Source organism: Cyclopterus lumpus, chromosome 22, assembly GCF_009769545.1.
Source record: "Cyclopterus lumpus isolate fCycLum1 chromosome 22, fCycLum1.pri, whole genome shotgun sequence".
Classification (NCBI taxonomy): domain Eukaryota; kingdom Metazoa; phylum Chordata; class Actinopteri; order Perciformes; family Cyclopteridae; genus Cyclopterus; species Cyclopterus lumpus.
In genome coordinates, this window is record NC_046987.1 from 20513788 (window position 1) to 20536468 (window position 22681).

Below are 22681 nucleotides of genomic sequence, written 5' to 3' on the forward strand. Positions count from 1 at the left end.
TTTTAATGTTTACGACTGCCAAAATAAAACAATTCAGCGGGCTTTTATTCTGAAGGTTCAAATTACTTTAAACCTCTAACCCGAGGACGAATGGTCACGTTGTTGGGGATGTGATTGTAGTTGCAGGAGCAGCTGGACACCGTCGACTCCATCCTGGACCTCTGCACGCCTCAGTTGAAGCTCCGCCTGCAAGAAGTGCAGCAGGAAGTGGTGGAGCGGTGGGAGGAGCTCCGGCTCCACGCGGAGCAGAGGGAGGAGGAGCTAAAACTGGCGTGCCAGAGATACATGTTCCTTAACACGGTGAGGACGGACGGACGGAGGGTGACACATTTAACAACCCCCTTCACGCTTTACGTCCCGCGTGTCTTTGTGCTCTCCAGGCGCAGGATTACCTCCTGTGGTGCAGCCAGCTGATTGGCGCGATGGCCGCCGAGGAGAGCATCAGCGACGTGGCGACCGCCGACCTCCAGCTGGCGCAGCACCAGCAGCTGTGGGCCGAGATGGAGGCCAGGCAGGAGACCTACCAGCAGGCTCTGGACATGGGCGAGCAGCTGCAGACGCAGGACGCCAACAGGAAGGAGGTGAGGCTTTTAAATAAACAGCCTAAAGAAGCTGTAAAAAAAAACACAAAAAAAACACAATTATAATTATTTCAGACGGTCCTTGAACACATCATGTGTGACGAGCTCAGAAAAAGAAGCTTAAAATAAGTTTGATGGAATATAATTGATCATCATTTAAGTTCTCGCCCCGAATAAACTTCATAACAGATTCTGAGCTCCTCGTGAAACTATGACGTCATGATTGATTCATCTGAGACAAACAGTCATGTGACAAAAATATTCAGCGTAAAGTGGAATTATAGATTCCAATGTTTTACCAATTCTTATTCAGAGGGTTGCCTGTGTTTTCCTCCAGGTGTTGGACAAGCTGGAGGCTCTGCAGGAGGAGCGGGACAAACTGGAGGAGCAGTGGAACCAGAAGCAGAGCTGGTTAGAAAGTGTTCACCTGGAGCAGGTGTTCTACCGAGACGCCAACAGCGTGGACAAAACCTCCAGCTCCCAGGAGGTAAAAACTCACCGCTCGGGTCTTTGTCCTTTCAGAGCAAACTCGAGTGTCTGATCGGCGGTTTAAAAAACGAAACAAAACAAAAAACTCTCCCACAGATCCTGTTGCAGAACGGCACTCTGGGAAACGCGGTCGACGAGACGGAAGGTTTGATCAAACGCCACGAAGCGTTCGAGAAGCTGCTCGGCTCGCAGGAGGACAAGGTCTGCTCTTCTCACCTGCATCTGTTTCCTACACTGGAGACACAATTATCTTTTCACAACAAAGTAAATGTTGGCGGATGTACGAGATCCAGATGTATCCGCAGGTGTTTTTGGTTTGGACCAATCGGAGTCCTAGGCAGCTAGGGGGCGTGGCTTAGGGTGTGCGTGACAACACCGACTGTAGCGGCTCCTAACGAGGTTAGCTTAGCTGCTGCAATAGTATCAGTGCTAACATAGTGTTCCTTCAGAGAAGAGCAAAGAACCACACGGAAGGCTTTTATGGATGCAAAAAACACGTTTTCTTTCTTCTCCCGATTGGCTGCTGTAAGAGTTTGATTGACAGATGGTTCGTCCAATCACCTGCCAAGGTTCAATATTAGAATCCAGTGAGCGCTGGTCTCAGTCCTGCACTGATAACTAGAAGTCTGAATTAACTGTTCAGACTGGACACTAATCAACTATCGTATTATTATATACTATTATATCAATTATTATAATTTAGTGGCCTAATATTATCAGTACAATTCAACAGCAAACAACACAATACCATGTCATAAAATACATAAATACTCCAATATAAAAAAAACAATGAGAGTACGTCTCCCCCCCCCCACACCTGTTGCTCCAGCTCTCCTCCCTGAAGGAGCTGGCCGAGCGGCTGAAGAAGCAGCTGAGCCGAGAGAAGAGCGGGCGGGTCCAGACCAGGCTCAAAGCCCTCCTCCAGCGACGTGACAGGATCAAGGAGCTGTCCGTCAAACGGAGGGAGGAGCTGGAGCTCTCCAGGACGCTGTGCATCTTCAACCGAGACGTCGACGAGGTAACCGATCATCCCGAGTTGGCGATAGAGTCGATACTGTTATCAATACTAGTGCTCTTAAGTGATTATCCTTCAGTGATGATCCCTTGACTTGTGATCAGACCCCGTGTGACATCACTACCGTTACCTGCTGCTCCACAAGCAGGTGGACCTTCTGCTCCTCGGGTCTCATGTTGTGATGAACAGCTGCTTTTAATGAGTCTGAGACAGCCAGAGTTCTCGGCATCTCCTGGACGAATAAAGACTCAAATATATAAAATAATAATACAACACTTTGGATCTTTGTCTCCTCTCTGCCATCATGAGCACCAGAGGCAAAGAGGCAAAGCGACGTCTCACTCCGGGACTAAAAACAACTAATAACAACGTGTTCAGAGTCCGTCTTTCTGTCCACGTTGACGGTCTCTGTCCTTCCCTTCAGGCGGAGGAGTGGGTGTCTGAGCGGATGCAGAAGATGGCGGAGGACGGTAAAGCCGACCTCAGCGATCTGCAGGCCAAGATGAAGCTCCTGCAGAAGCACCAGGCGTTCGAGGCGGAGATCCTGGCTCACGGAGAGATCATCGGCTCGGTGCTGCTGGTGAGATGATGAGGCGTTTCTCTCTAATCTTTGACTTCGGCTGCTTTCGAAAAAACATCTGAATATGTCGGGGTTTTTTTTGTTCTTGTTTGTGTGCGCGCAGGCCGGGGAGGAGCTGGTCTCCCTCCGACACCAGAGGTCCAAGGAGGTGAAGAGGAGGGCGGCCGCCCTGCAGCTCCACTGGGAGCAGCTGAAGAAGGCCCTGGCCAGCCGAGGGAAAGCTCTGGAAGATAACAGGGACTTCCTGGAGTTCCTGCAGAAAGTCGAGGAGGTGGAGGCCTGGATCCGACACAAGGTAGGAGGCTGATGGTGTGTGTGTGTGTGTGTGTGTGTGTGTGTGTAATGTGGATTTATAGTGTAGTGTGCATTTATAGTGTGTTTACAATGTGTTTTTATAGTGTGTTTAGAATGTGTATTTATACTGTGTTTACAATGTGTATTTATACTGTGTATTTAGTGTTTACAATGTGTATTTATAGTGTGTATTTAGTGTTTACAATGTGTGTTTATAGTGTGTATTTATAGTGTTTACAATGTGTATTTATAGTGTGTATTTATAGTGTTTACAATGTGTATTTATAGTGTGTATTTATAGTGTTTACAATGTGTATTTATAGTGTGTATTTATAGTGTTTACAATGTGTATTTATAGTGTGTTTACAATGTGTATTTATAGTGTGTATTTATAGTGTTTACAATGTGTATTTATAGTGTGTTCACAGTGGGTCTATAGTGTATTTATCGTGTGTTTTTACAGTTCTTAGTGTGTTTACAGTATTTACAATGTTAATGTGTGTGTGTGTGTGTGTATACAGTGTGTGTGTGTGTGATTAAACCGTGTTCTATTTTCAGTGCACTCTCAGTGTGTAACGTTCACCTCTGACCTCTGTGTGTGTCGCAGGAGGTGATGGTGAATGTTGGAGACGTTGGGAAAGATTACGAACACGGAGTTCAGCTGCTGAAGAAACTCGGCGAGTTCCGAGGGACCGGAGACGGGGTGAGAACGACTTCACCGTGTATTAATAACGTCTTCCTCTCGTCCTTTAGAATGAGCACACAACTTCTAATCCAATGTGTAGTAAAGAGAACGGACTCATCATGCCACTCACAGATATGTATTTCAGCCCAAATCAATAGTTTGATTGCTTCTGACCTATTATTGCATTCAAGAACATTTTTCAACGTTCAGCTGGAAATCAAGATCCTCTTTTATCTTGAAATTCAGTTACAATTCAATTTGTAATCTACATCTTAATGTTTGGAAGTGTTAATACCCATTCTGCACACATGCGTATTGATAATTGTGCTATTTTCAACAGTTTAGGGGACATTTTCACTGAGCGCGTGTTGTTTTGTCCCTGTCATGCTTTTATTTTGAAAACCGCTACTCGATGTGTTGAGTTTGTGTTTACAGCTCGATGCAGGAGCACAAAAGTAACGGCATCGAATAACGATATTGATTGGGGATTAGAATTTAAGCCCCGCCTCTAATTGAAGCGCGTCAAAGAATACACGAGGAGGGCTGACGGAGGGTTTTCATCCGTAGGACGTGACGGTGGACGACGCCCACATCACAGCCATCAACAGACTGGCGTCCCGACTGGAGAAGAGGCAGAGCGCCGATGAACTGGCGACGGTCCGCCGGAGGAGACAGCAGCTCAACGACAGGTTGACGCCCCCGCTCCCAATTTCACCCGTCCCCCCCCCCCCCCCCCCTCACGCTAAAAGAGTCTCGTCTCTCTTCCAGGTGGAGCAAGTTTCATGGAGATCTGAACAACTACAAGAGGAAGCTGGAGGGGGCGCTGGTGGTCCACGGCCTCATCAGAGAGCTGGAGGAGGTCAGAGACCGAGCCAACGGGAAGGTCAGTCGCGTGATGAACCCCAAACGCTGTTTTCCGGGCGTCGCACTCTTCTCTCTCTCTCCGTGGTCTTGATTGTCACTTCAAAATAAAAGTCCTGCTCCTCTATGGAAACGGAGAGAAAATTGGCAAATCTACATATAGGGAATCTACACATCCGACATGTTTCCAAGTGTTAACAATGATGGAGGAAAAAAAAAACATGGAGGCTCTACGTGCTGTTTATATTAAAACTATTGACATGTTGTGCAACCTCTCAACGTTTTTATAGATTTGTTGTCACATGACTGTTCAATCATGACTTCATAGTCACTGAGGAGCTCAGAATTTAATGTTGTTTTTTAACATAATCTGGTTAAAGTTAACGGTTTATTTGTGGCGAGATGTAGAATAAAATGTTTTTTGGACAAAATATCACAATTCAAGCTCTGGCTTGTATTTCGATGCGTTTAGGGACCGTCGGAAAGATGTAAATCTGTTGCTCGCGTCCGAACCTCCGTCCTCTTGTCTTCTGTAGATGCTGCTGCTTCAGGGTCAGGACTGCGGTGTCGACGTGGACAGCGTGGAGAACCTGATCAGACGTCACGAGGAAACCGGGCGAGAGGCTGGCGTCATCCAGGAGAGGTCAAAGGTCAGCGTCGGGTGGGGGGCTTGTTTCGGCAATCTACCGGAAGCCACCGGGTTCTAACAATCTCTCTTTCCTCAGGCGCTGCAGGAGGAGGTGTCGGAGCACCTGAAGGCTCCGTCAGTGATGAGCGACAAGCTGAAGAACAAACAGAAGGAGGTCCAGAAAGCTCTGCAGACTCTAGAAAAGGAGGTGAAGCTCAGGTGAGGGAGGTTTCACGTGGAATATACCTTTTGTATTACTATAAAATATCATGCTCCATATTAATATATTATTTCTGGGCACTGGTGTGAGCATTACTTCTCATAAACTTAATATTCTTACGCAAAATAGAATAGAACAGCTATAAGAGGAAGGTAAATAAATTAAGTAAACAATTCAAACTAAAAAAAGTAAAATTACAACAACAAAGATTAATTAATCAAATAAGATAATCCTTTATTAGTCCCTCGGTGGGGAAATTACAGGATTACAGTAATAAGTAAAACAAGTCGTATAATAACAGAAATAAGATAAAAGAGTAAAAAACAAGAAGAATATTATATATACAGACGGAGTAGAAATAGAATAAAGTGTATAAAATAAATTTAAAATACAAATATAATAGATATATTTCTAATAAAATAAATAGAATGGATATATTTCTAATAGAATAAATATAATAGATACATTTCTCATACAATAAATACAATAGTTATATTTAATTTTATTCTAAATATATTTATTCAAAATATATCTATTTTATTATAATTAAAATATATCTAGAATATTTATTTTATGAGAAATGCATCTATTATATTCATTTTATTAGAAATATATCGATTATATTTTTATTTTATACTTTATATATTTAATTTTGTTGTTGTAATTTAATTGTTTACTTAATTTATTTACCTTCCTCTCACAGCTGTTCTTTTTTGCGATTATTTATTTAACACTTAATAATTGTTCTATTATTCATATATCTTTCATATTTTAATTATATTGTTTTTAGATATTATTCTGTTGTAATCTTTTATCAAACAATAATTTCCTTCATAAAGTTCTATCTTCATTTGATTAGCAGCAGTTTAGATTTAATTAAACTTATTGTCATTTAAAGTGATTATATATATATATATATATATATATATATATATATATATATATATATATATATATAAAGACATAAATACATTACTCACGTGACACGTTGTTTGTTCAGGAAGGAGAAGCTGCAGGAGGCGCACCAGCTGCAGCTGTTCAAAGCCAACCAGCGCCTCCTGCTGGACTGGAGCGCCAAGCAGAGCGCCGAGATGGCAGAGAAAGGCCTCCCCAAGACCAGGACCGAGGCAGACCGGCTCATCGTGGAGCATCAGGACTGGAAGGTGAGCGCCCTCGGTCCGGGGTGTGTGTGGTTCTGTGTGTGTGTGGTAGTGTGTGTGTGTGGTTGTGTGTGCGGTACTGTGTGTGTGTGTGGTTCTGTGTCTGTGTGTGTGTGCGTGTGTGTGTGGTTCTGTGTGTGTGTGTGTGTGTGTTCGGTACTGTGTGTGTGTCTGTGTGTGTGTGGTACTGTGTGTGAGTGTGTGTGTGTGTGGTACTGTGTGTGTGTGTGTGTGGTTCTGTGTCTGTGTGTGTGTGGTTCTGTGTGTGTGTGTGTGTGTGTGTGTGTGTGTGTGTGTGTGTGTGTGTGTGTGTGTGTGTGTGTGTGTGTGTGTGTGTGTGTGTGTGTGTGTGTGTGTGTGTGTGTGTGTGTGTGTGTGTGTGTGTGTGTGTGTGTGTGTGTGTGTGTGTGTGTGTGTGTGTGTGTGTGTGTGTGTGTGTGTGTGTGACTAACCGTGATGTAACCGTGCTCCCAGACGGAGATCGACGCCCGCTCCGAGCGCATGGGCTCCGTCCGGTCCTTCGGTCTGGGTCTGATCCGGTCGGGTCACGGTTCCAAGGCGGAGATCCAGAAGGCCCTGAACCGGCTGGAGGAAGCCAAATCCGGACTGGACCGAGCCTGGCTGAACCGCATCATCACGCTGGAGCAGGCCCGGACCCTGCAGGTGAGGGGGGCACTTTTAAATCCTGAGACGCGATGATCTGCAGGAGGACAGTTTAGGAGGCGACACCCGGGTTCATTTCCTGTAACTACTTCATAATAAAAGTCAGTCTATGCTTTTATTGTGAAGGGGCAGCAGTAAAAAAAAGGGTTTTCTTTGCTGTTAGATCTTAATACTGCAAATATATAAATATTACTTAATAATACATGCATATCTTTGAGATGTGTACTTTTAAAGCACTTTTAAATACAAATTTGATATACTTTACTTGAGTTTTTTGACTTTATGTTATCTTTTACTTCTCCACCACTTCATGTATCTGACATTTATAGTTTTAAAATACCAAACAATATATAAAGAAATAGCTGCTAAATGTTTAAAATACAGAATAACAATGTAATAAATGATATCACAGTGAGAAAAAAGTAAGATTTAATGTATTTTATATTATATTTAATGTATTTTTAGTAACCACGTTGCCCCTGTAGCTCCTCAGCAGGTTAACGTCTCTCCGTCCTGCAGGTCTTCCTGGTCTCTGTGGAGCAGAGTGAGACCTGGTTCACCAGCAAGGAGGCTTTCCTCTCCAACCAGGACCCGGGGGTAAGAACCATCATGGACCAGACCCATTGATTTAAGAACTGTCCAACTCACCTCCTCCTTCTCCTCTTCCTACTCGTCTTCTTCCTCTTTCTCTTTCTCCTCCTCCTTCTCCTCTTCCTTCTCCTCTTCCTCCTCCTTCTTCTCCTCCTCCTCCTTCTCCTCTTCCTCCTCCTTCTCCTTCTCCTCTTCCTACTCCTCTTCCTCCTCTTCCTTCTCCTATTCCTCCTCCTCCTCTTCCTCCTCCCCCTCTTCCTTCTCTTCCTCCTCCTCTTCTTCTTCCTCCTCTTCCTCCTCTTTCTCTTCCTCTTCCTCCTTCTCTTCTTCCTCCTCCTCTTCCTCCTTCTCCTCCTCCTCCTTCTCCTTCTCCTCTTCCTACTCCTCTTCTTCTTACTCCTCTTTCTCCTCCTCCTCTTCCTCCTTCTCCTCTTCCTACTCCTTCTCTTTCTCCTCCTCCTCCTCTTTCTCTTCCTCCTCTTCCTCTTCTTCCTCCTCCTCCTTCTCTTTCTCTTCCTCCTTCTCTCCCTCTTCCTCTTCCTCCTCCTTCTCCTCCATCTTCCTCTTCCTCCTCTTCCTGCTCCTTCTCCTCTTCCTCTTCTTCCTCCTCCTTCTCCTCTTCCTCCTCTTTCTCCTCCTTCTCTTCCTCTTCCTCTTCCTCCTCTTCCTCCTTCTCTTCTTCCTCCTCCTCGTCCTCGTCCTCCTCCTCCTCCTCCTGCAGAGCTCGGTGACGGAGGTGGAGACTCTGCAGAGGAAGCAGGCCCAGTTCGAGGAGGCCCTGGAGGCTCAGGTGGACCAGCTGGACCAGGTGGAGGAACTGGCCCAGAAGATGAAGCAACAGAAACACTACGACTCGGACAACATCGGAGTCAAGAGCCGAGCTCTCGCCGTCAGGTGAACGATGACGTCATCACACCTGTAGAAACCGGAGAAGAGATTCAGCTATTTAACAACCTGTGTCTGTCTCACCTGTCTGTCACACCACCTGTCTGTCACACCACCTGTCTGTCTCACCTGTCTGTCGGTCTGTAGGAGGAGTCGGCTGCAGCAACAGAGCAAATCTCGTCACAAAGCTCTGGATGGATCACTGAAGCTGCAGCAGTTCTTGTCCAGCAGCTACCAGGTACTGGACTCTACTGGACTCTACTGGACTCTAGTCTACTGGACTCTACTGGACTCTACTGGACTCTAGTCTACTGGACTCTACTGGACTCTAGTCCACCGGACTCTAGTCTACTGGATTCTAGTCGACTGGACTTTACTGGACTTTACTGGACTCTACTGGACTCTAGTCTACTGTGTGTTAGTTTGTATCTATATGTGTGTGTGTGTGGTAAACGTGTGTGTGTGTGTGTCCTCAGGTGTGTGTGGTAAACGTGTGTGTGTGTGGTAAACGTGTGTGTGTGTGTCCTCAGGTGTGTGGTAAACGTGTGTGTGTCCTCAGGTGTGTGTGGTAAACGTGTGTGTGTGTGTCCTCAGGTGTGTGTGGTAAACGTGTGTGTGTGTGTCCTCAGGTGTGTGTGGTAAACGTGTGTGTGTGTGTGTGTGTGTGTGCTCAGCTGTGTGTGGTAAACGTGTGTGTGTGTCCTCAGGTGTGTGGTAAACGTGTGTGTGTGTGTGTGTCCTCAGGTGTGTGTGGTAAACGTGTGTGTGTGTGTGTGTGTCCTCAGCTGTGTGTGTGTGTGTGTGTCCTCAGGTGTGTGTGGTAAACGTGTGAGTGTGTGTGTGTGTGTGTGTCCGTCCTCAGGTGTGTGTGTGTGGTAAACGTGTGTGTGTGTCCTCAGGTGTGTGTGGTAAACGTGTGTGTGCGTGTGTCCTCAGGTGTGTGTGGTAAACGTGTGTGTGTGTGTGTGTGTGTGTCCTCAGGTGTGTGTGTGTGTGTCCTCAGGTGTGTGTGTGGTAAACGTGTGTGTGTGTGTGTGTGTCCTCAGGTGTGTGTGTGGCTGAACGAGCGTAACGCCGTGGCTCTGGATGAGAACTGGAGGGAACCGACCAACCTTCAGGCCAAACTGATGAAACATCAGAGCTTCGAGGTCGAGATCCTCGCGAACCGCTACAGAGTGGACGCGCTCACCAAGGTGTGTTCTGAGGCTTTAATACAACAATGTAAATGTATGTATGTGTGTATATATATATATAATGTGTGTGTGTGTGTATAATATTGTGTGTAGGAAGCAGAGAAGCTGCTCTCTGAGTGTCCATCAGCTAAAGTGAAGGTTGGACTTCGTGTCAGAGAGCTGACGGACAGCTGGGACGCTCTGATCCACAACTGTAAGGAGAAGAAGACCAGACTGCAGCAGGCCTACCAGGTACACACACACACACACACACACACACACACACACACACACACAGACGAGACGCTCGCCAACCAAAACAGGGTTTCAAACGCGCGGCGTGCGCGGCGTGTTCAGGCGCTGCAGTTCCAGCGTTCCCTGGACGACATGGAGCGGTGCGTCGGCTCGGCGGAGCGAGAACTGACCAACGAGGACTGTGGGAGCGACCTGCCGTCCGTCAACCGGCTGCTGAAGGCTCTGCAGAGTCTGGAGGAGGAAGTGGACGGACACGGGGACAGGATCCAGGTACGCGACGAGGTGCCTGCCGAGTGCTCCCTGTGAGGGAAGATGTACGTTCAGTTCATAATTTTATATTTTATTACCCGACAGGGTCTGGTGGAAACGGCAAAGAGCTTCAGCTCTCAGGGGAACTTCCTGGCTGAGGAGATCCAGATCAGAGTGGCTCACACCATCAACAGGTCTGACCAGCAGAGTGGAGGAAGTATTCTGAGATGTAGTGGAGTACAACATGTACCTCTGAGGTGTAGTACGGTAAAAAGTACAACATGTATCTCTGAGGTGTAGTACAGTCAAAAGTACAACATGTACCTCTGAGGTGTAATACAGTCAAAAGTACAACATGTACCTCTGAGGTGTAGTACAGTAGAAAGTACAACATGTACCTCTGAGGTGTAGTACAGTAGAAAGTACAACATGTACCTCTGAGATGTAGTACAGTGAAAAGTACAACATGTACCTCTGAGGTGTAGTACAGTAGAAAGTACAACGTGTAGTACAGTAGAAAGTACAACATGTACCTCTGAGGTGTAGTACAGTAAAAAGTACAACATGTACCTCTGAGATGTAGTACAGTAGAAAGTACAACATGTACCTCTGAGGTGTAGTACAGTAGAAAGTACAACATGTACCTCTGAGGTGTAGTACAGTAGAAAGTACAACATGTACCTCTGAGGTGTAGTACAGTGAAAAGTACAACATGTACCTCTGAGGTGTAGTACAGTGAAAAGTACAACATGTACCTCTGAGGTGTAGTACAGTGTAAAGTACAACATGTACATCTGAGGTGTAGTACAGTAGAAAGTACAACATGTACCTCTGAGGTGTAGTACAGTAGAAAGTACAACATGTACCTCTGAGGTGTAGTACAGTAGAAAGTACAACATGTACCTCTGAGGTGTAGTACAGTGAAAAGTACAACATGTACCTCTGAGGTGTAGTACAGTAGAAAGTACAACATGTACCTCTGAGGTGTAGTACAGTGAAAAGTACAACATGTACCTCTGAGGTGTGGAACAATGTATCAGGACACTCTCAAATTAAAATAAAATTAAAAAAAATACTAATATTTTTTAATTTGTGTGTTTTTTTCCATTTTTTTTAAATTTTAGAAATGATTATTTTATTTTGTTTAGAATATTAACCCTCTTGCCCCGGGCTTCCTATTCAGAAGGACATAAACAATCTTTACACACTTTTCACTCTAAAGCAACTCCACTCCCGTCAGGTACAACAGTCTGGCGGAGCCCCTGCAGAGTCGGAGGGAAACCCTGGAGGCCTGGCAGGTTCTGGTCCAGTTCTCCAGGGACCTGGAGGAGGAGGTGGCCTGGCTGAGCGACAGGCTGCCCTCCGTCACTGCCGGGGACTGGGGGAGCTCGCTGAGCGGCACCCAGCAGCTGCTGCACAGACACCAGGTCAGTGCGGACGCCCGTATGACGCAATAATTATTTAAGAAGACGATAACGAGACTGGAAGCAACGGATGTCTTACGGGTGTTTTTTATTTTTACGTTTTAATGACTCTGACTTGATTAAATGGATTATTCTTCCTGAAATTCCCAAATTTAAAAAGCCCCCTTGAACCATCTACATGTTCAACTTCCTGCGTTTTGCTTCTTCAGGCCGTGACGCAGGAGATCTCAAGCCGCGCGCCATTGGTCCAGGCCGTTCAGGAGGCGGGGCATAGCCTGGTGAGGAGCCGTCACTCGGGAATTGAAACTCCTCTGTTTGTGATATGAAGAAGGAAACGATGAGTCATACTCTCCTCTCAGGTCAGAGGTCGTCACTTTGCGTCTCACGACATCCGGGAGCGTCTGGAGGAGCTGAAGCGTCTCCACGAGGAGCTGCTGATGGAGGCGGAGAGGAAGGGGAAGCTCCTGCAGGAGGCGCTCAGCATCCACAGCTTCCTCTCCGAGGTGAACGTCAAGGCAGAACGTTTACTGGGGCACAGCTGGGAGGTTTTTTAAACTAGGCATGGGGGGGGGGGGGGGTGGGGGTGGTGTATATCGATGGAGAACTGAAGAAGCTACGATAGCTACGGATTAATTTCACAGTTTAACCACCAGAATGTACTAACGAGTAATGAGTTGCATTGTGATGCGTTCAGGCTCCGCTCAGTGAAGATGAGTACCGGCTGAAGGTAAATTCTAACGTTCTCATGATGCGTTCACGTGTAATCTAGTAAAATGTAGCGTTGGTGAGGAACTACAATAAAACCATAGATATATAAAATAGATATTAGAGATTAATTGCGTGCGTGTGTGTGTGTGTGTGTGTGTGTGTGTGTGTGTGTGTGTGTGTTTAGGTGTCTGAGCTGCAGCTGTGGTCGGAGGAGCAGCGGGCGGGTCTGGAGTCTCGGGACTGCGGGAGGAGCGAGGAGGCGACGGAGGCCCTGCTGAGGAGGCTGGACTCTGTGGACGTGGAGCTGGAGAACCAGAGGAGGACGGTGGAGAGGCTGCAGGAGAGAGGAGCCTCGCTGCAGCACCTGGGACATCCCAACAGGTAAACGGGCCCACGGCGAGGTCACCTGGTTAAAACACCTGGTTGAGACCCCTGTCCACTCCGGAGGAGGTCATAAAATATAAACCTCAAAATAAAGTCTGTCTCTCTGTGTCCGTCTCAGCCACCTGGTCGGCGAGTCTCTCCCAGGTGTCCCTGAACGCTTCGAGACTCTCCTCCGACTCTCCGCCGCTCGTCGCGCCGCTCTGGAAGACCAGCGCCGCCTCTACGTGTTTGAGAGGGAAGCCAAAGAACTACAAACATGGCTGACCTCCAAGAAGACCCTGGCGGAGTCCAAGGACTGCGGGCAAGACCTGGAGGACGTAGAGGTGAGTCACACAAGTTCCCTGAAAGGTAGATAAATGGATTCTTTGATCACGCAGTTTCAGATTTAAATTATTTTAGCTTTTTTATATGATTGATTTTCATGACATCTCCTCCTCCTCCACCTGCAGGTCCTTCAGAAGAAGTTGGAGGTTCTGGTGTCGGAGGTGTCCGGTCTGGGTCGGAGCCGGCTGACCTCGGTGCAGCAGCTGGGCGGAGGGCTGCAGCAGGACCGCGAGGCCCGGAGGAGGGACGACGCCCTCAGCGGCCTGTGGGACGACCTCAACGGCAGCATCAGGACCAGAGAACAGGTGCGGAGGCGGACCCGGTGCCTGCGGCGTTGCTAGTGGTGTTTACTGGTTTATTTCGTAGTTATGGTGCACATTAATCTTATTAATATTAGAATCAGCCAAGAGGTCTCCCTAAAAAACTGAACACAGGATCTAAATTAGAAAGTGATCATTTATCATTTATAAACACGCAGGATCAATAAAACAAGAAGACAGAACTACAGATTGAGAGTTTAACCATCACAGTGTCAATATCAAGAATCATTCATGTGTTTCTAGTCTCTGATCATGTGACTTTGTAAACAACCAATCAGTGTTTAGACCAACAGGAGGAGAGCTAGTCACGTTAGCTAGTAACTGGAGAACCAGCGGAGGTTCACCTGCGATGCATTCAGGCTCTGCTCAGTGAAAAGGAGTACTGGCTGAAGGTCAATTATAACGTTCTCATGATGTGTTCACATGCACTCTAGTAAAATGTATCACGTGAATATAAAATAGATATTGGAGATGAATTATGAGCTCTTTATCAGCTTGTAATTAGTCGATTAGTTTTCTGATTCCTTCACTCTGTGACGGTCTTTTTCCCGCGTCCTCCAGAACCTGAAGTCGGCGAGGGAGGTCCATCAGTTTCATCACGACGTGGACGAGCTGAAGGGCTGGATGGCCGAGAAGGAGGCCGTGCTGGACTCCGAGGACCCGGACCAGGACCTGCACTCCATCCAGACTCTGCTGAGGCAACACGAGGCGCTGGAGGTCTGCTGAGGACTTTTATTTTGACGGGGTGGGGGGGGGGGGATTCCAAGTTGAGCTGCAACAACTACACACATATTAATTTCTTTAAAAAAATGATTTGTGTATTTTGTGTTCTGGAAAAAGTACTCACATCTTGTACTGCAGTAAAAGTATCAGGATCAAGATGTACAGTACGTAAAAGTACGGATCATTTATATTTGATTACTGTATTATAATTATTGATGCATTAAATGTGTTTATCACTTTAACGATGCAGCTGGTAAATTTACATGTATTATTTTTTGTTAATCTGAAGATCTCTCTAAAAAAAATTTATACACCAAATATTGTTTTAATATTTATTTTATTTTGCTGCCTTTGTAGTGTGGATTTTGAAAAGTTTTAAAAATAAATAAAGATTATTATTATTATTAATAAATTATAAATAAGTAGAATATTTATATAAAGTTTACAATATACTTTATCTGCTGGCTAGTAAATTATAAAACATTCAAATGTATTTTATTTCATTTTCTTTCATTAACCTCTAAAGCAACTGATACCGTGATAAAAGAATAAAAGGATCAGAACATTGCGTAAAGGTCCCCGTGTCTCACCAGAGGGACCTGGTCCTGATCTCCGAGGAGGCCACCAGGAGCCGAGAGGAGGGCCGGGCTCTGAGCAGACGGCAGCCTCACGTCAGAGCGGCGACCGCTCGGAGGCTGGAGGAGCTGGAGGGCTGCTGGACCGGCATCCAGGACAAGGCCTCCCAACGCCGGGCCAGACTGGACCAGGTCCAGGACGTGCAGAAGTACCTGGCCCACTGGACCGAGCTCATGTAGGTCCAACGAAACCCCACGAAACCGTCACCACGAGGCTTCTCAGTTGATTACTGACATTAGGTTTTCTGGAAAATCTATGTTGAAATATGCAAATGAGGCATTACCTTAATTAAATATACACTGACTTTAATATATTTCCAGAACATAAATCTGAATTTTGGTTTAAGCCAGGTTCAAAATTCTTGTTTCATGCAATATTAGTTCCACATATTAGAGTCAAATGTTTTTTTTACATTCTGGATATCTCTTTGTTTCACTTTAAGTTTACTTAAAAATGGGATGCAGTCGTAGTATTTCTGCTTTTACTGCTTTAAAAGAAGTGAGTACTTCTTCCAGAACTGGTCAAAACACACTTCACACACAAGGCTTCATGCTCAAATTAAAAGTAAACGGTTCTTTTTAAAGAAATACTCGAGTAAACAAAGTTTATGATCGACAACTACGCACACATTTTGGTTATTTTTGGTAAGCTCTCTGCAGGTTCTCGAACCGCCGATCTCCTGATGGAGGGACGATAACAAATCTCGGTTCGGCAGAGGAAAAAATAAATAAATAAAAATATAAAACGTGCCGTCCTCGTGTCTCAGGGCCTGGCTGAGGGAGACGCTGTCTCTGGTTCGAGGGGAGGCGCTGAGCGTGGAGGGAGGCGACCCGGAGCAGCTCCTCAAGAAACACCAGGAGCACCGCGTCCAGATGGACCGCCAGCTCAGCAAATCACAGGCCGCCAAAGAGGAGGGGCGGAGCCTGGTGGAGGGAGGGAACTTCATGTCCCCGGAGGTCAGAAACACACACACCTCTCTCTCTCCTGATGTCTCTCTCTCTCCTGATGTCTCTCTCTCTCCTGATGTCTCTCTCTCTCACCTGATGTCTCTCTCTCTCCTGATGTCTCTCTCTCTCACCTGACGTCTCTCTCTCTCACCTGACGTCTCTCTCTCTCCTGATGTCTCTCTCTCTCTCTCCTGATGTCTCTCTCTCTCTCCTGATGTCTCTCTCCCTCTCTCCTGATGTCTCTCTCTCTCTCCTGATGTCTCTCTCCCTCTCTCCTTATGTCTCTCTCTCTCTCTCCTGATGTCTCTCTCCCTCTCTCCTGATGTCTCTCTCTCTCTCCTGATGTCTCTCTCCCTCTCTCCTGATGCCTCTCTCTCTCTCCTGATGTCTCTCTCCCTCTCTCCTGATGTCTCTCTCTCTCTCCTGATGTCTCTCTCCTGATGTCTCTCTCTCTCTCTCCTGATGTCTCTCTCTCTCTCCTGATGTCTCTCTCCCTCTCTCCTGATGTCTCTCTCCCTCTCTCCTGATGTCTCTCTCCCTCTCTCCTGATGTCTCTCTCTCTCTCTCCTGATGTCTCTCTCTCTCTCTCCTGATGTCTCTCTCCCTCTCTCCTGATGTCTCTCTCTCTCTCCTGATGTCTCTCTCTCTCTCCTGATGTCTCTCTCCTGATGTCTCTCTCTCTCTCTCCTGATGTCTCTCTCTCTCTCCTGATGTCTCTCTCCTGATGTCTCTCTCCCTCTCTCCTGATGTCTCTCTCCCTCTCTCCTGATGTCTCTCTCCCTCTCTCCTGATGTCTCTCTCTCTCTCTCCTGATGTCTCTCTCTCTCTCTCCTGATGTCTCTCTCCCTCTCTCCTGATGTCTCTCTCTCTCTCCTGATGTCTCTCTCTCTCTCCTGATGTCTCTCTCTCTCTCTCCTGATGTCTCTCTCTCTCTCCTGATGTCTCTCTCCTGATGTCTCTCTCTCTCTCTCCTGATGTCTCTCTCCTGATGTCTCTCTCTCTCTCCTGATGTCTCTCTCTCTCTCCTGATGTCTCTCTCTCTCTCTCCTGATGTCTCTCTCTCTCTCCTGATGTCTCTCTCTCTCCTGATGTCTCTCTCTCTCTCTCTCCTGATCTCTCTCTCTCTTTCCTGATGTCTCTCTCTCTCTCACCTGATGTCTCTCTCTCTCTCGCCTGATGTCTCTCTCTCTCTCCTGATGTCTCTCTCTCTCTCCTGATGTCTCTCTCTCTCACCTGACGTCTCTCTCTCTCACCTGACGTCTCTCTCTCTCTCCTGATGTCTCTCTCTCTCTTTCCTGATGTCTCTCTCTCTCTCCTGATGTCTCGCTCTCTCACCTGACGTCTCTCTCTCTCTCCTGATGTCTCTCTCTCTCTCTCTCCTGATCTCTCTCTCTCTCTCCTGATCTCTCTCTCTCTTTCCTGATGTCTCTCTCTCTCTCGCCTGATGTCTCTCTCTCACCTGACGTCTCTCTCTCTCTCTCTCCTGATGTCTCTCTCTCTTTCCTGATGTCTCTCTCTCTCTCTCCTGATGTCTCGCTCTCTCACCTGACGTCTCTCTCTCTCTCCTGATGTCTCTCTCTCACCTGACGTCTCTCTCTCTCTCTCCTGATGTCTCTCTCTCTTTCCTGATGTCTCTCTCTCTCCTGATGTCTCGCTCTCTCACCTGACGTCTCTCTCTCTCACCTGACGTCTCTCTCTCTCTCTCCTGATGTCTCTCTCTCTCTTTCCTGATGTCTCTCTCTCTCTCTCCTGATGTCTCGCTCTCTCACCTGACGTCTCTCTCTCTCTCCTGATGTCTCTCTCTCTCACCTGACGTCTCTCTCTCTCTCTCCTGATGTCTCTCTCTCTTTCCTGATGTCTCTCTCTCTCTCTCCTGATGTCTCGCTCTCTCACCTGACGTCTCTCTCTCTCACCTGACGTCTCTCTCTCTCACCTGACGTCTCTCTCTCTCTCTCCTGATGTCTCTCTCTCTCTTTCCTGATGTCTCTCTCTCTCTCTCCTGATGTCTCTCTCTCTCTTTCCTGATGTCTCTCTCTCTCTCTCTCCTGATGTCTCTCTCTCTCACCTGACGTCTCTCTCTCTCACCTGATGTCCCTCTCTCTCTCCTGACGTGTGTCCCTCTCTCTCTCTCTCTCTCTCCTGACGTGTCTCTCTCTCTCTCTCTCCTGACGTCTCTCTCTCTCTCCTCAGGTGGAGGAGCGCGTGCGGGAGCTGGAGGAGATGGAGGTGCGGGTGGAGAAGGTTTGGGAGGAGACCAGGCGGCGGTACGAGGAGGAGCTGGAGATCTCCCTCCTGCAGAGGGAGCTGGAGCAGGCGGAGCGCTGGCTGAGCTCCTACGAGAACTCGCTGACGGCCGAGGACTTCGGGGTGAGGAGGTCAAAGGGTCAAAAGGGTCGGGAGGAAACAGGAAGTCGGGTTATTGCAGGTTTCGCCTGCTGATGACCAAACACGGTCAGCAGAAAACGTAGAGGCCCAATCTGGATCTCCTCGATCTTTGAGTCTGTGAGGGTTTAGTTCATCGAGTGTTTGAGTCCTTTATAAACCCGTTCTTCAGAGGGAAGTCTATGCTTCATGTGTTAAAGCTGCATTCTCTCTACTGACCACCAGGGGGCGACTCCTCTGGTTGTATAGAAGTCTATGCTTCATGTGTTAAAGCTGCATTCTCTCTCCTGACCACCAGGGGGCGACTCCTCTGGTTGTATAGAAGTCTATGCTTCATGTGTTAAAGCTGCATTCTCTCTACTGACCACCAGGGGGCGACTCCTCTGGTTGTATAGAAGTCTATGCTTCATGTGTTAAAGCTGCATTCTCTCTCCTGACCACCAGGGGACGACTCCTCTGGTTGTATAGAAGTCTATGCTTCATGTGTTAAAGCTGCATTCTCTCCACTGACCACCAGGGGGCGACTCCTCTGGTTGTATAGAAGTCTATGCTTCATGTGTTAAAGCTGCATTCTCTCCACTGACCACCAGGGGGCGACTCCTCTGGTTGTATAGAAGTCTATGCTTCATGTGTTAAAGCTGCATTCTCTCTACTGACCACCAGGGGGCGACTCCTCTGGTTGTATAGAAGTCTATGCTTCATGTGTTAAAGATCTTCTTGTTCCTCCAGGACTCTGTGTCGGATGTGATGGAGCTCCTGAAGAGGCAGGAGGACCTGGAGACCATGATCCAGGCCCAGAGCGACCGCTTCGTCGCGCTACAGAAGAAGAAAACACAGGTCGGTTCATCGGCTCTCTGGAGGCGACGAACGCTTTCTTTCTCTTTTTGCTCTGAACTTTTTTCTTTTGTTCCTCTCAAGAGGGAGAAGAGAGTCGATGGAAGCTCCGACCTTCAGGACAGAAAACCTCCGGCCAGAGTTTCGTCTCTGAAGAGCAAACCGTCGAATCCAAAGAACTCCTCTTCTTCCTCCTCCTCCTCCTCCTCTTCATCCTCCTCCTCTAGAGATGTCGTCCGTCGAGTCAGCGGCAGACTCGTCATTTCCTCCACGCTAGACGGAAAAACGAGCTCTACTAGCCCGACCCTGCACCTCCTCTCCAGGAGACACTTCAGTACCGGCGGGGGGAAACGGGAGGAGGACGAAGACGCCGGCAGTCCTCCTGCTGGCCCGAGCCCAACAGGTGGCGCTCCCCTCAGAGCATCGCCGGACTCCTCCTCTCCCTGGAATCCTCCGTCTCCTCCTCCCTCCTCCTCTCCCAAGACTCCTCCGTCTCCTCCTCCCTCCTCCTCTCCCAAGACTCCTCCGTCTCCTCCTCCCTCCTCCCGTCAAACCTTTGTCTCGTCTTCCTCCCCTGAGAAATACCGTCGTCCCCTATCCAAACCTCCTCTGGCTCCAAAGCCCGGGAGCTCCTCCCCCGCCCCACCGCCTGACTCGGCTCCGCCAATCAGAGAGCTCGTCGCTCCCACCGAGCCGCCGCCGTCGCCGTCGCCTCCTCCTCCGGTCGCAGAGATACGTTCTCCCCCCGAATCTCCTCCGCCCGCAACGAGGGCCGAGCTCCACGACGAGGCTCCCGGTGCTGAGCCGGTTCCACCACCCGACCCCGCGACCGATGCACCAATCACAGAGGAGGAGACGGCATCAGCTGACCTCGCTCCTGCAGCACGCGAGCGGCCTCCGTCTCCTCCTCAGGGAACCAGGAAGTTAGACGATGTGACGGAGGAAGACGCCGACTTCCACAGAGAGGTAATCTCTCTCTCTCTCTCTCTCTCATATCAGCTGTCGTAACTTTGTGGTTATTACTGAAAGCTGATTGGTCGTCGCTCTCTCTGTGACGTTGTCAGGTGACAGCCGAGCAGCCAATCAGGATGGAGGGGACGCTGCAGATCAAACTGAAACAAGGAGGGAACAAGGTGAGAAGTTCAGAGTGCAGTTAAAGGAGTACATTTAAAAACAGTAAACGAAAACATTTCAACATGGCCGACAGCTTAGAAATCGTCAACCAGCTCTTGAAGGTCACTTATTCAATTAAGAGATCCATAACAAAATGTTAAACATGAAAGCCTTTCACCTCCGTGTCCAGTGTGACGATTGGCTGACAGGTGTGTGTTGTCCCCGCTGTGATTGGCCGCTGCAGGGTCTGGAGCACTGGGAGGAGGTGTTTGCGGTTCTGGAAGGAGAGACGCTCGGCCTGTTCAAGGACCGGGCGGCTGCCGACGAGGTACCGACGGCCCTTGAGTATCGCGTTGTGGCAGAACATCGTAGGCTGTCTATTAAAAAAGAGATCCGCCCCCTTTTTTAATGATGTCATCGCTGAGACGCCATGTTGTTTCCTCAGAAGTCCTCCAGGTGGCCTCCTGTCAGCGTGGGCGGAGCCGTTTGCAGAGAGAACGCCTCCTACAGGAGGAAGGAGAACACCTTCAGACTCATGTGAGAACCATTCGCCTTGTGGTTACCTGTGTGTTGTGGTTAGCTGTGTGCTGTGTTTACCTGTGTGTGTGTGCTGTGTTTACCTGTGTGCTGTGTTTACCTGTGTGTGTGTGCTGTGTTTACCTGTGTGCTGTGTTTACCTGTGTGTGTGCTGTGTTTACCTGTGTGCTATGTTTACCTGTGTGTGTGTGTTTACCTGTGTGTGTGTGTGTGTTTACCTGTGTGTGTGTGTGTGTGTTTACCTGTGTGTGTGTGTGTGTGTGTGTGTGTGTTTACCTGTGTGTGTGTGTGTGTTTACCTGTGTGTGTGTGTGTGTGTGCTGTGTTTACCTGTGTGCTGTGTTTACCTGTGTGCTGTGTTTACCTGTGTGTGCTGTGTTTACCTGTGTGTTGTGTTTACCTGTGTGTGTGTTTACCTGTGTGCTATGTTTACCTGTGTGTGTGTGTGTTTTTACCTGTTTACCTGTGTGTTGTGTTTACCTGTGTGTGTGTGTTGTGTTTACCTGTGTGTGTGTGTGTGTTCGTTTACCTGTGTGTGCTGTGTTTACCTGTGTGCTGTGTTTACCTGTGTGTGTGCTGTGTTTACCTGTGTGCTGTGTTTACCTGTGTGTGTGCTGTGTTTACCTGTGTGTTGTGTTTACCTGTGTGTGTGTTTACCTGTGTGCTGTGTTTACCTGTGTGTGTGCTGTGTTTACCTGTGTGTTGTGTTTACCTGTGTGCTATGTTTACCTGTGTGTGTGTGTGTGTTAGCCTGTGTGCTGTGTTTACCTGTGTGTGTGCTGTGTTTACCTGTGTGTTGTGTTTACCTGTGTGCTATGTTTACCTGTGTGTGTGTGTGTGTTAGCCTGTGTGTTGTGTTTACCTGTGTGCTATGTTTACCTGTGTGTGTGTGTGTGTTAGCCTGTGTGCTGTGTTTACCTGTGTGTGTGTTTACCTGTGTGTGTGTGTGTGTGTGTGTTTACCTGTGTGCTGTGTTTACCTGTGTGTGTGTGTGTGTTAGCCTGTGTGCTGTGTTTACCTGTGTGTGTGCTGTGTTTACCTGTGTGTGTGTGTGTGTGTGTGTTTACCTGTGTGCTGTGTTTACCTGTGTGTGTGTGTGTGTGTGTTTACCTGTGTGTTGTGTTTACCTGTGTGTGTGTGTGTGTATGTGTGTTTACCTGTGTGCTGTGTTTACCTGTGTGTGTGTGTGTGTGTTTACCTGTCTGTGTTGTGTTCACCTGTGTGTGTGTGTGTGTGTTTACCTGTGTGTGTGTGTGTTTACCTGTGTGTGTGTTGTGTTTACCTGTGTGTGTGTTGTGTGTTGTGTTTACCTGTCTGTGTGTGTGTGTTTACCTGTGTGCTGTGTTTACCTGTCTGTGTGTGTGTGTGTTTACCTGTGTGTGTGTTGTGTTTACCTGTGTGTGTTGTGTGTTGTGTTTACCTGTGTGTGTGTGTGTGTGTGTGTGTGTGTATGTGTGTTTACCTGTGTGTGTGTGTTTACCTGTGTGTGTTGTGTTTACCTGTGTGTGTTGTGTTTACCTGTCTGTGTGTGTGTGTTTACCTGTGTGCTGTGTTTACCTGTCTGTGTGTGTGTTTACCTGTGTGTTGTGTTTACCTGTGTGTGTGTGTGTGTGTGTGTGTTGTGTTTACCTGTGCTGTGTTTACCTGTGTGTGTGTGTGTGTGTGTTTACCTGTGTGCTGTGTTTACCTGTGTGTTGTGTTTAGCTGTGTGCTGTGTTTACCTGTGTGTTGTGTTTACCTGTGTGCTGTGTTTACCTGTGTGTTGTGTTTAGCTGTGTGTTGTGTTTAGCTGTGTGCTGTGTTTACCTGTGTGTTGTGTTTACCTGTGTGCTGTGTTTACCTGTGTGTTGTGTTTACCTGTGTGCTGTGTTTACCTGTGTGCTGTGTTTACCTGTGTGCTGTGTTTACCTGTGTGTGTGTGTGTGTGTGTGTGTTTACCTGTGTGTGTTGTGTTTACCTGTGTGTGTTGTGTTTACCTGTCTGTGTGTGTGTGTTTACCTGTGTGCTGTGTTTACCTGTCTG

The 22681-nt window shown here is 47.6% G+C and overlaps 1 protein-coding gene across 1 annotated transcript in view; it reads left to right on the forward strand.

Moving 5' to 3' along the window:
* Positions 1-22681, forward strand: part of sptbn5 (spectrin, beta, non-erythrocytic 5) — a 59135-nt gene that overhangs the window by 27112 nt on the left and 9342 nt on the right. The window contains exons 42-77 of the mRNA XM_034563567.1: positions 121-300; positions 381-581; positions 919-1068; positions 1167-1271; positions 1900-2088; positions 2510-2665; positions 2769-2960; positions 3567-3662; positions 4212-4333; positions 4413-4527; positions 5042-5155; positions 5231-5352; positions 6354-6516; positions 6988-7176; positions 7696-7773; positions 8489-8661; positions 8800-8890; positions 9699-9845; positions 9939-10076; positions 10182-10349; positions 10434-10522; positions 11569-11755; positions 11962-12030; positions 12112-12255; positions 12645-12841; positions 12963-13167; positions 13294-13473; positions 14050-14205; positions 14805-15022; positions 15614-15803; positions 17985-18161; positions 18906-19013; positions 19095-19976; positions 20075-20143; positions 20368-20451; positions 20569-20660. Coding sequence (XP_034419458.1) covers positions 121-300; positions 381-581; positions 919-1068; positions 1167-1271; positions 1900-2088; positions 2510-2665; positions 2769-2960; positions 3567-3662; positions 4212-4333; positions 4413-4527; positions 5042-5155; positions 5231-5352; positions 6354-6516; positions 6988-7176; positions 7696-7773; positions 8489-8661; positions 8800-8890; positions 9699-9845; positions 9939-10076; positions 10182-10349; positions 10434-10522; positions 11569-11755; positions 11962-12030; positions 12112-12255; positions 12645-12841; positions 12963-13167; positions 13294-13473; positions 14050-14205; positions 14805-15022; positions 15614-15803; positions 17985-18161; positions 18906-19013; positions 19095-19976; positions 20075-20143; positions 20368-20451; positions 20569-20660 — 5936 coding nt within the window. The remainder of the gene's footprint in view (positions 1-120; positions 301-380; positions 582-918; positions 1069-1166; positions 1272-1899; positions 2089-2509; positions 2666-2768; positions 2961-3566; positions 3663-4211; positions 4334-4412; positions 4528-5041; positions 5156-5230; positions 5353-6353; positions 6517-6987; positions 7177-7695; positions 7774-8488; positions 8662-8799; positions 8891-9698; positions 9846-9938; positions 10077-10181; positions 10350-10433; positions 10523-11568; positions 11756-11961; positions 12031-12111; positions 12256-12644; positions 12842-12962; positions 13168-13293; positions 13474-14049; positions 14206-14804; positions 15023-15613; positions 15804-17984; positions 18162-18905; positions 19014-19094; positions 19977-20074; positions 20144-20367; positions 20452-20568; positions 20661-22681) is intronic.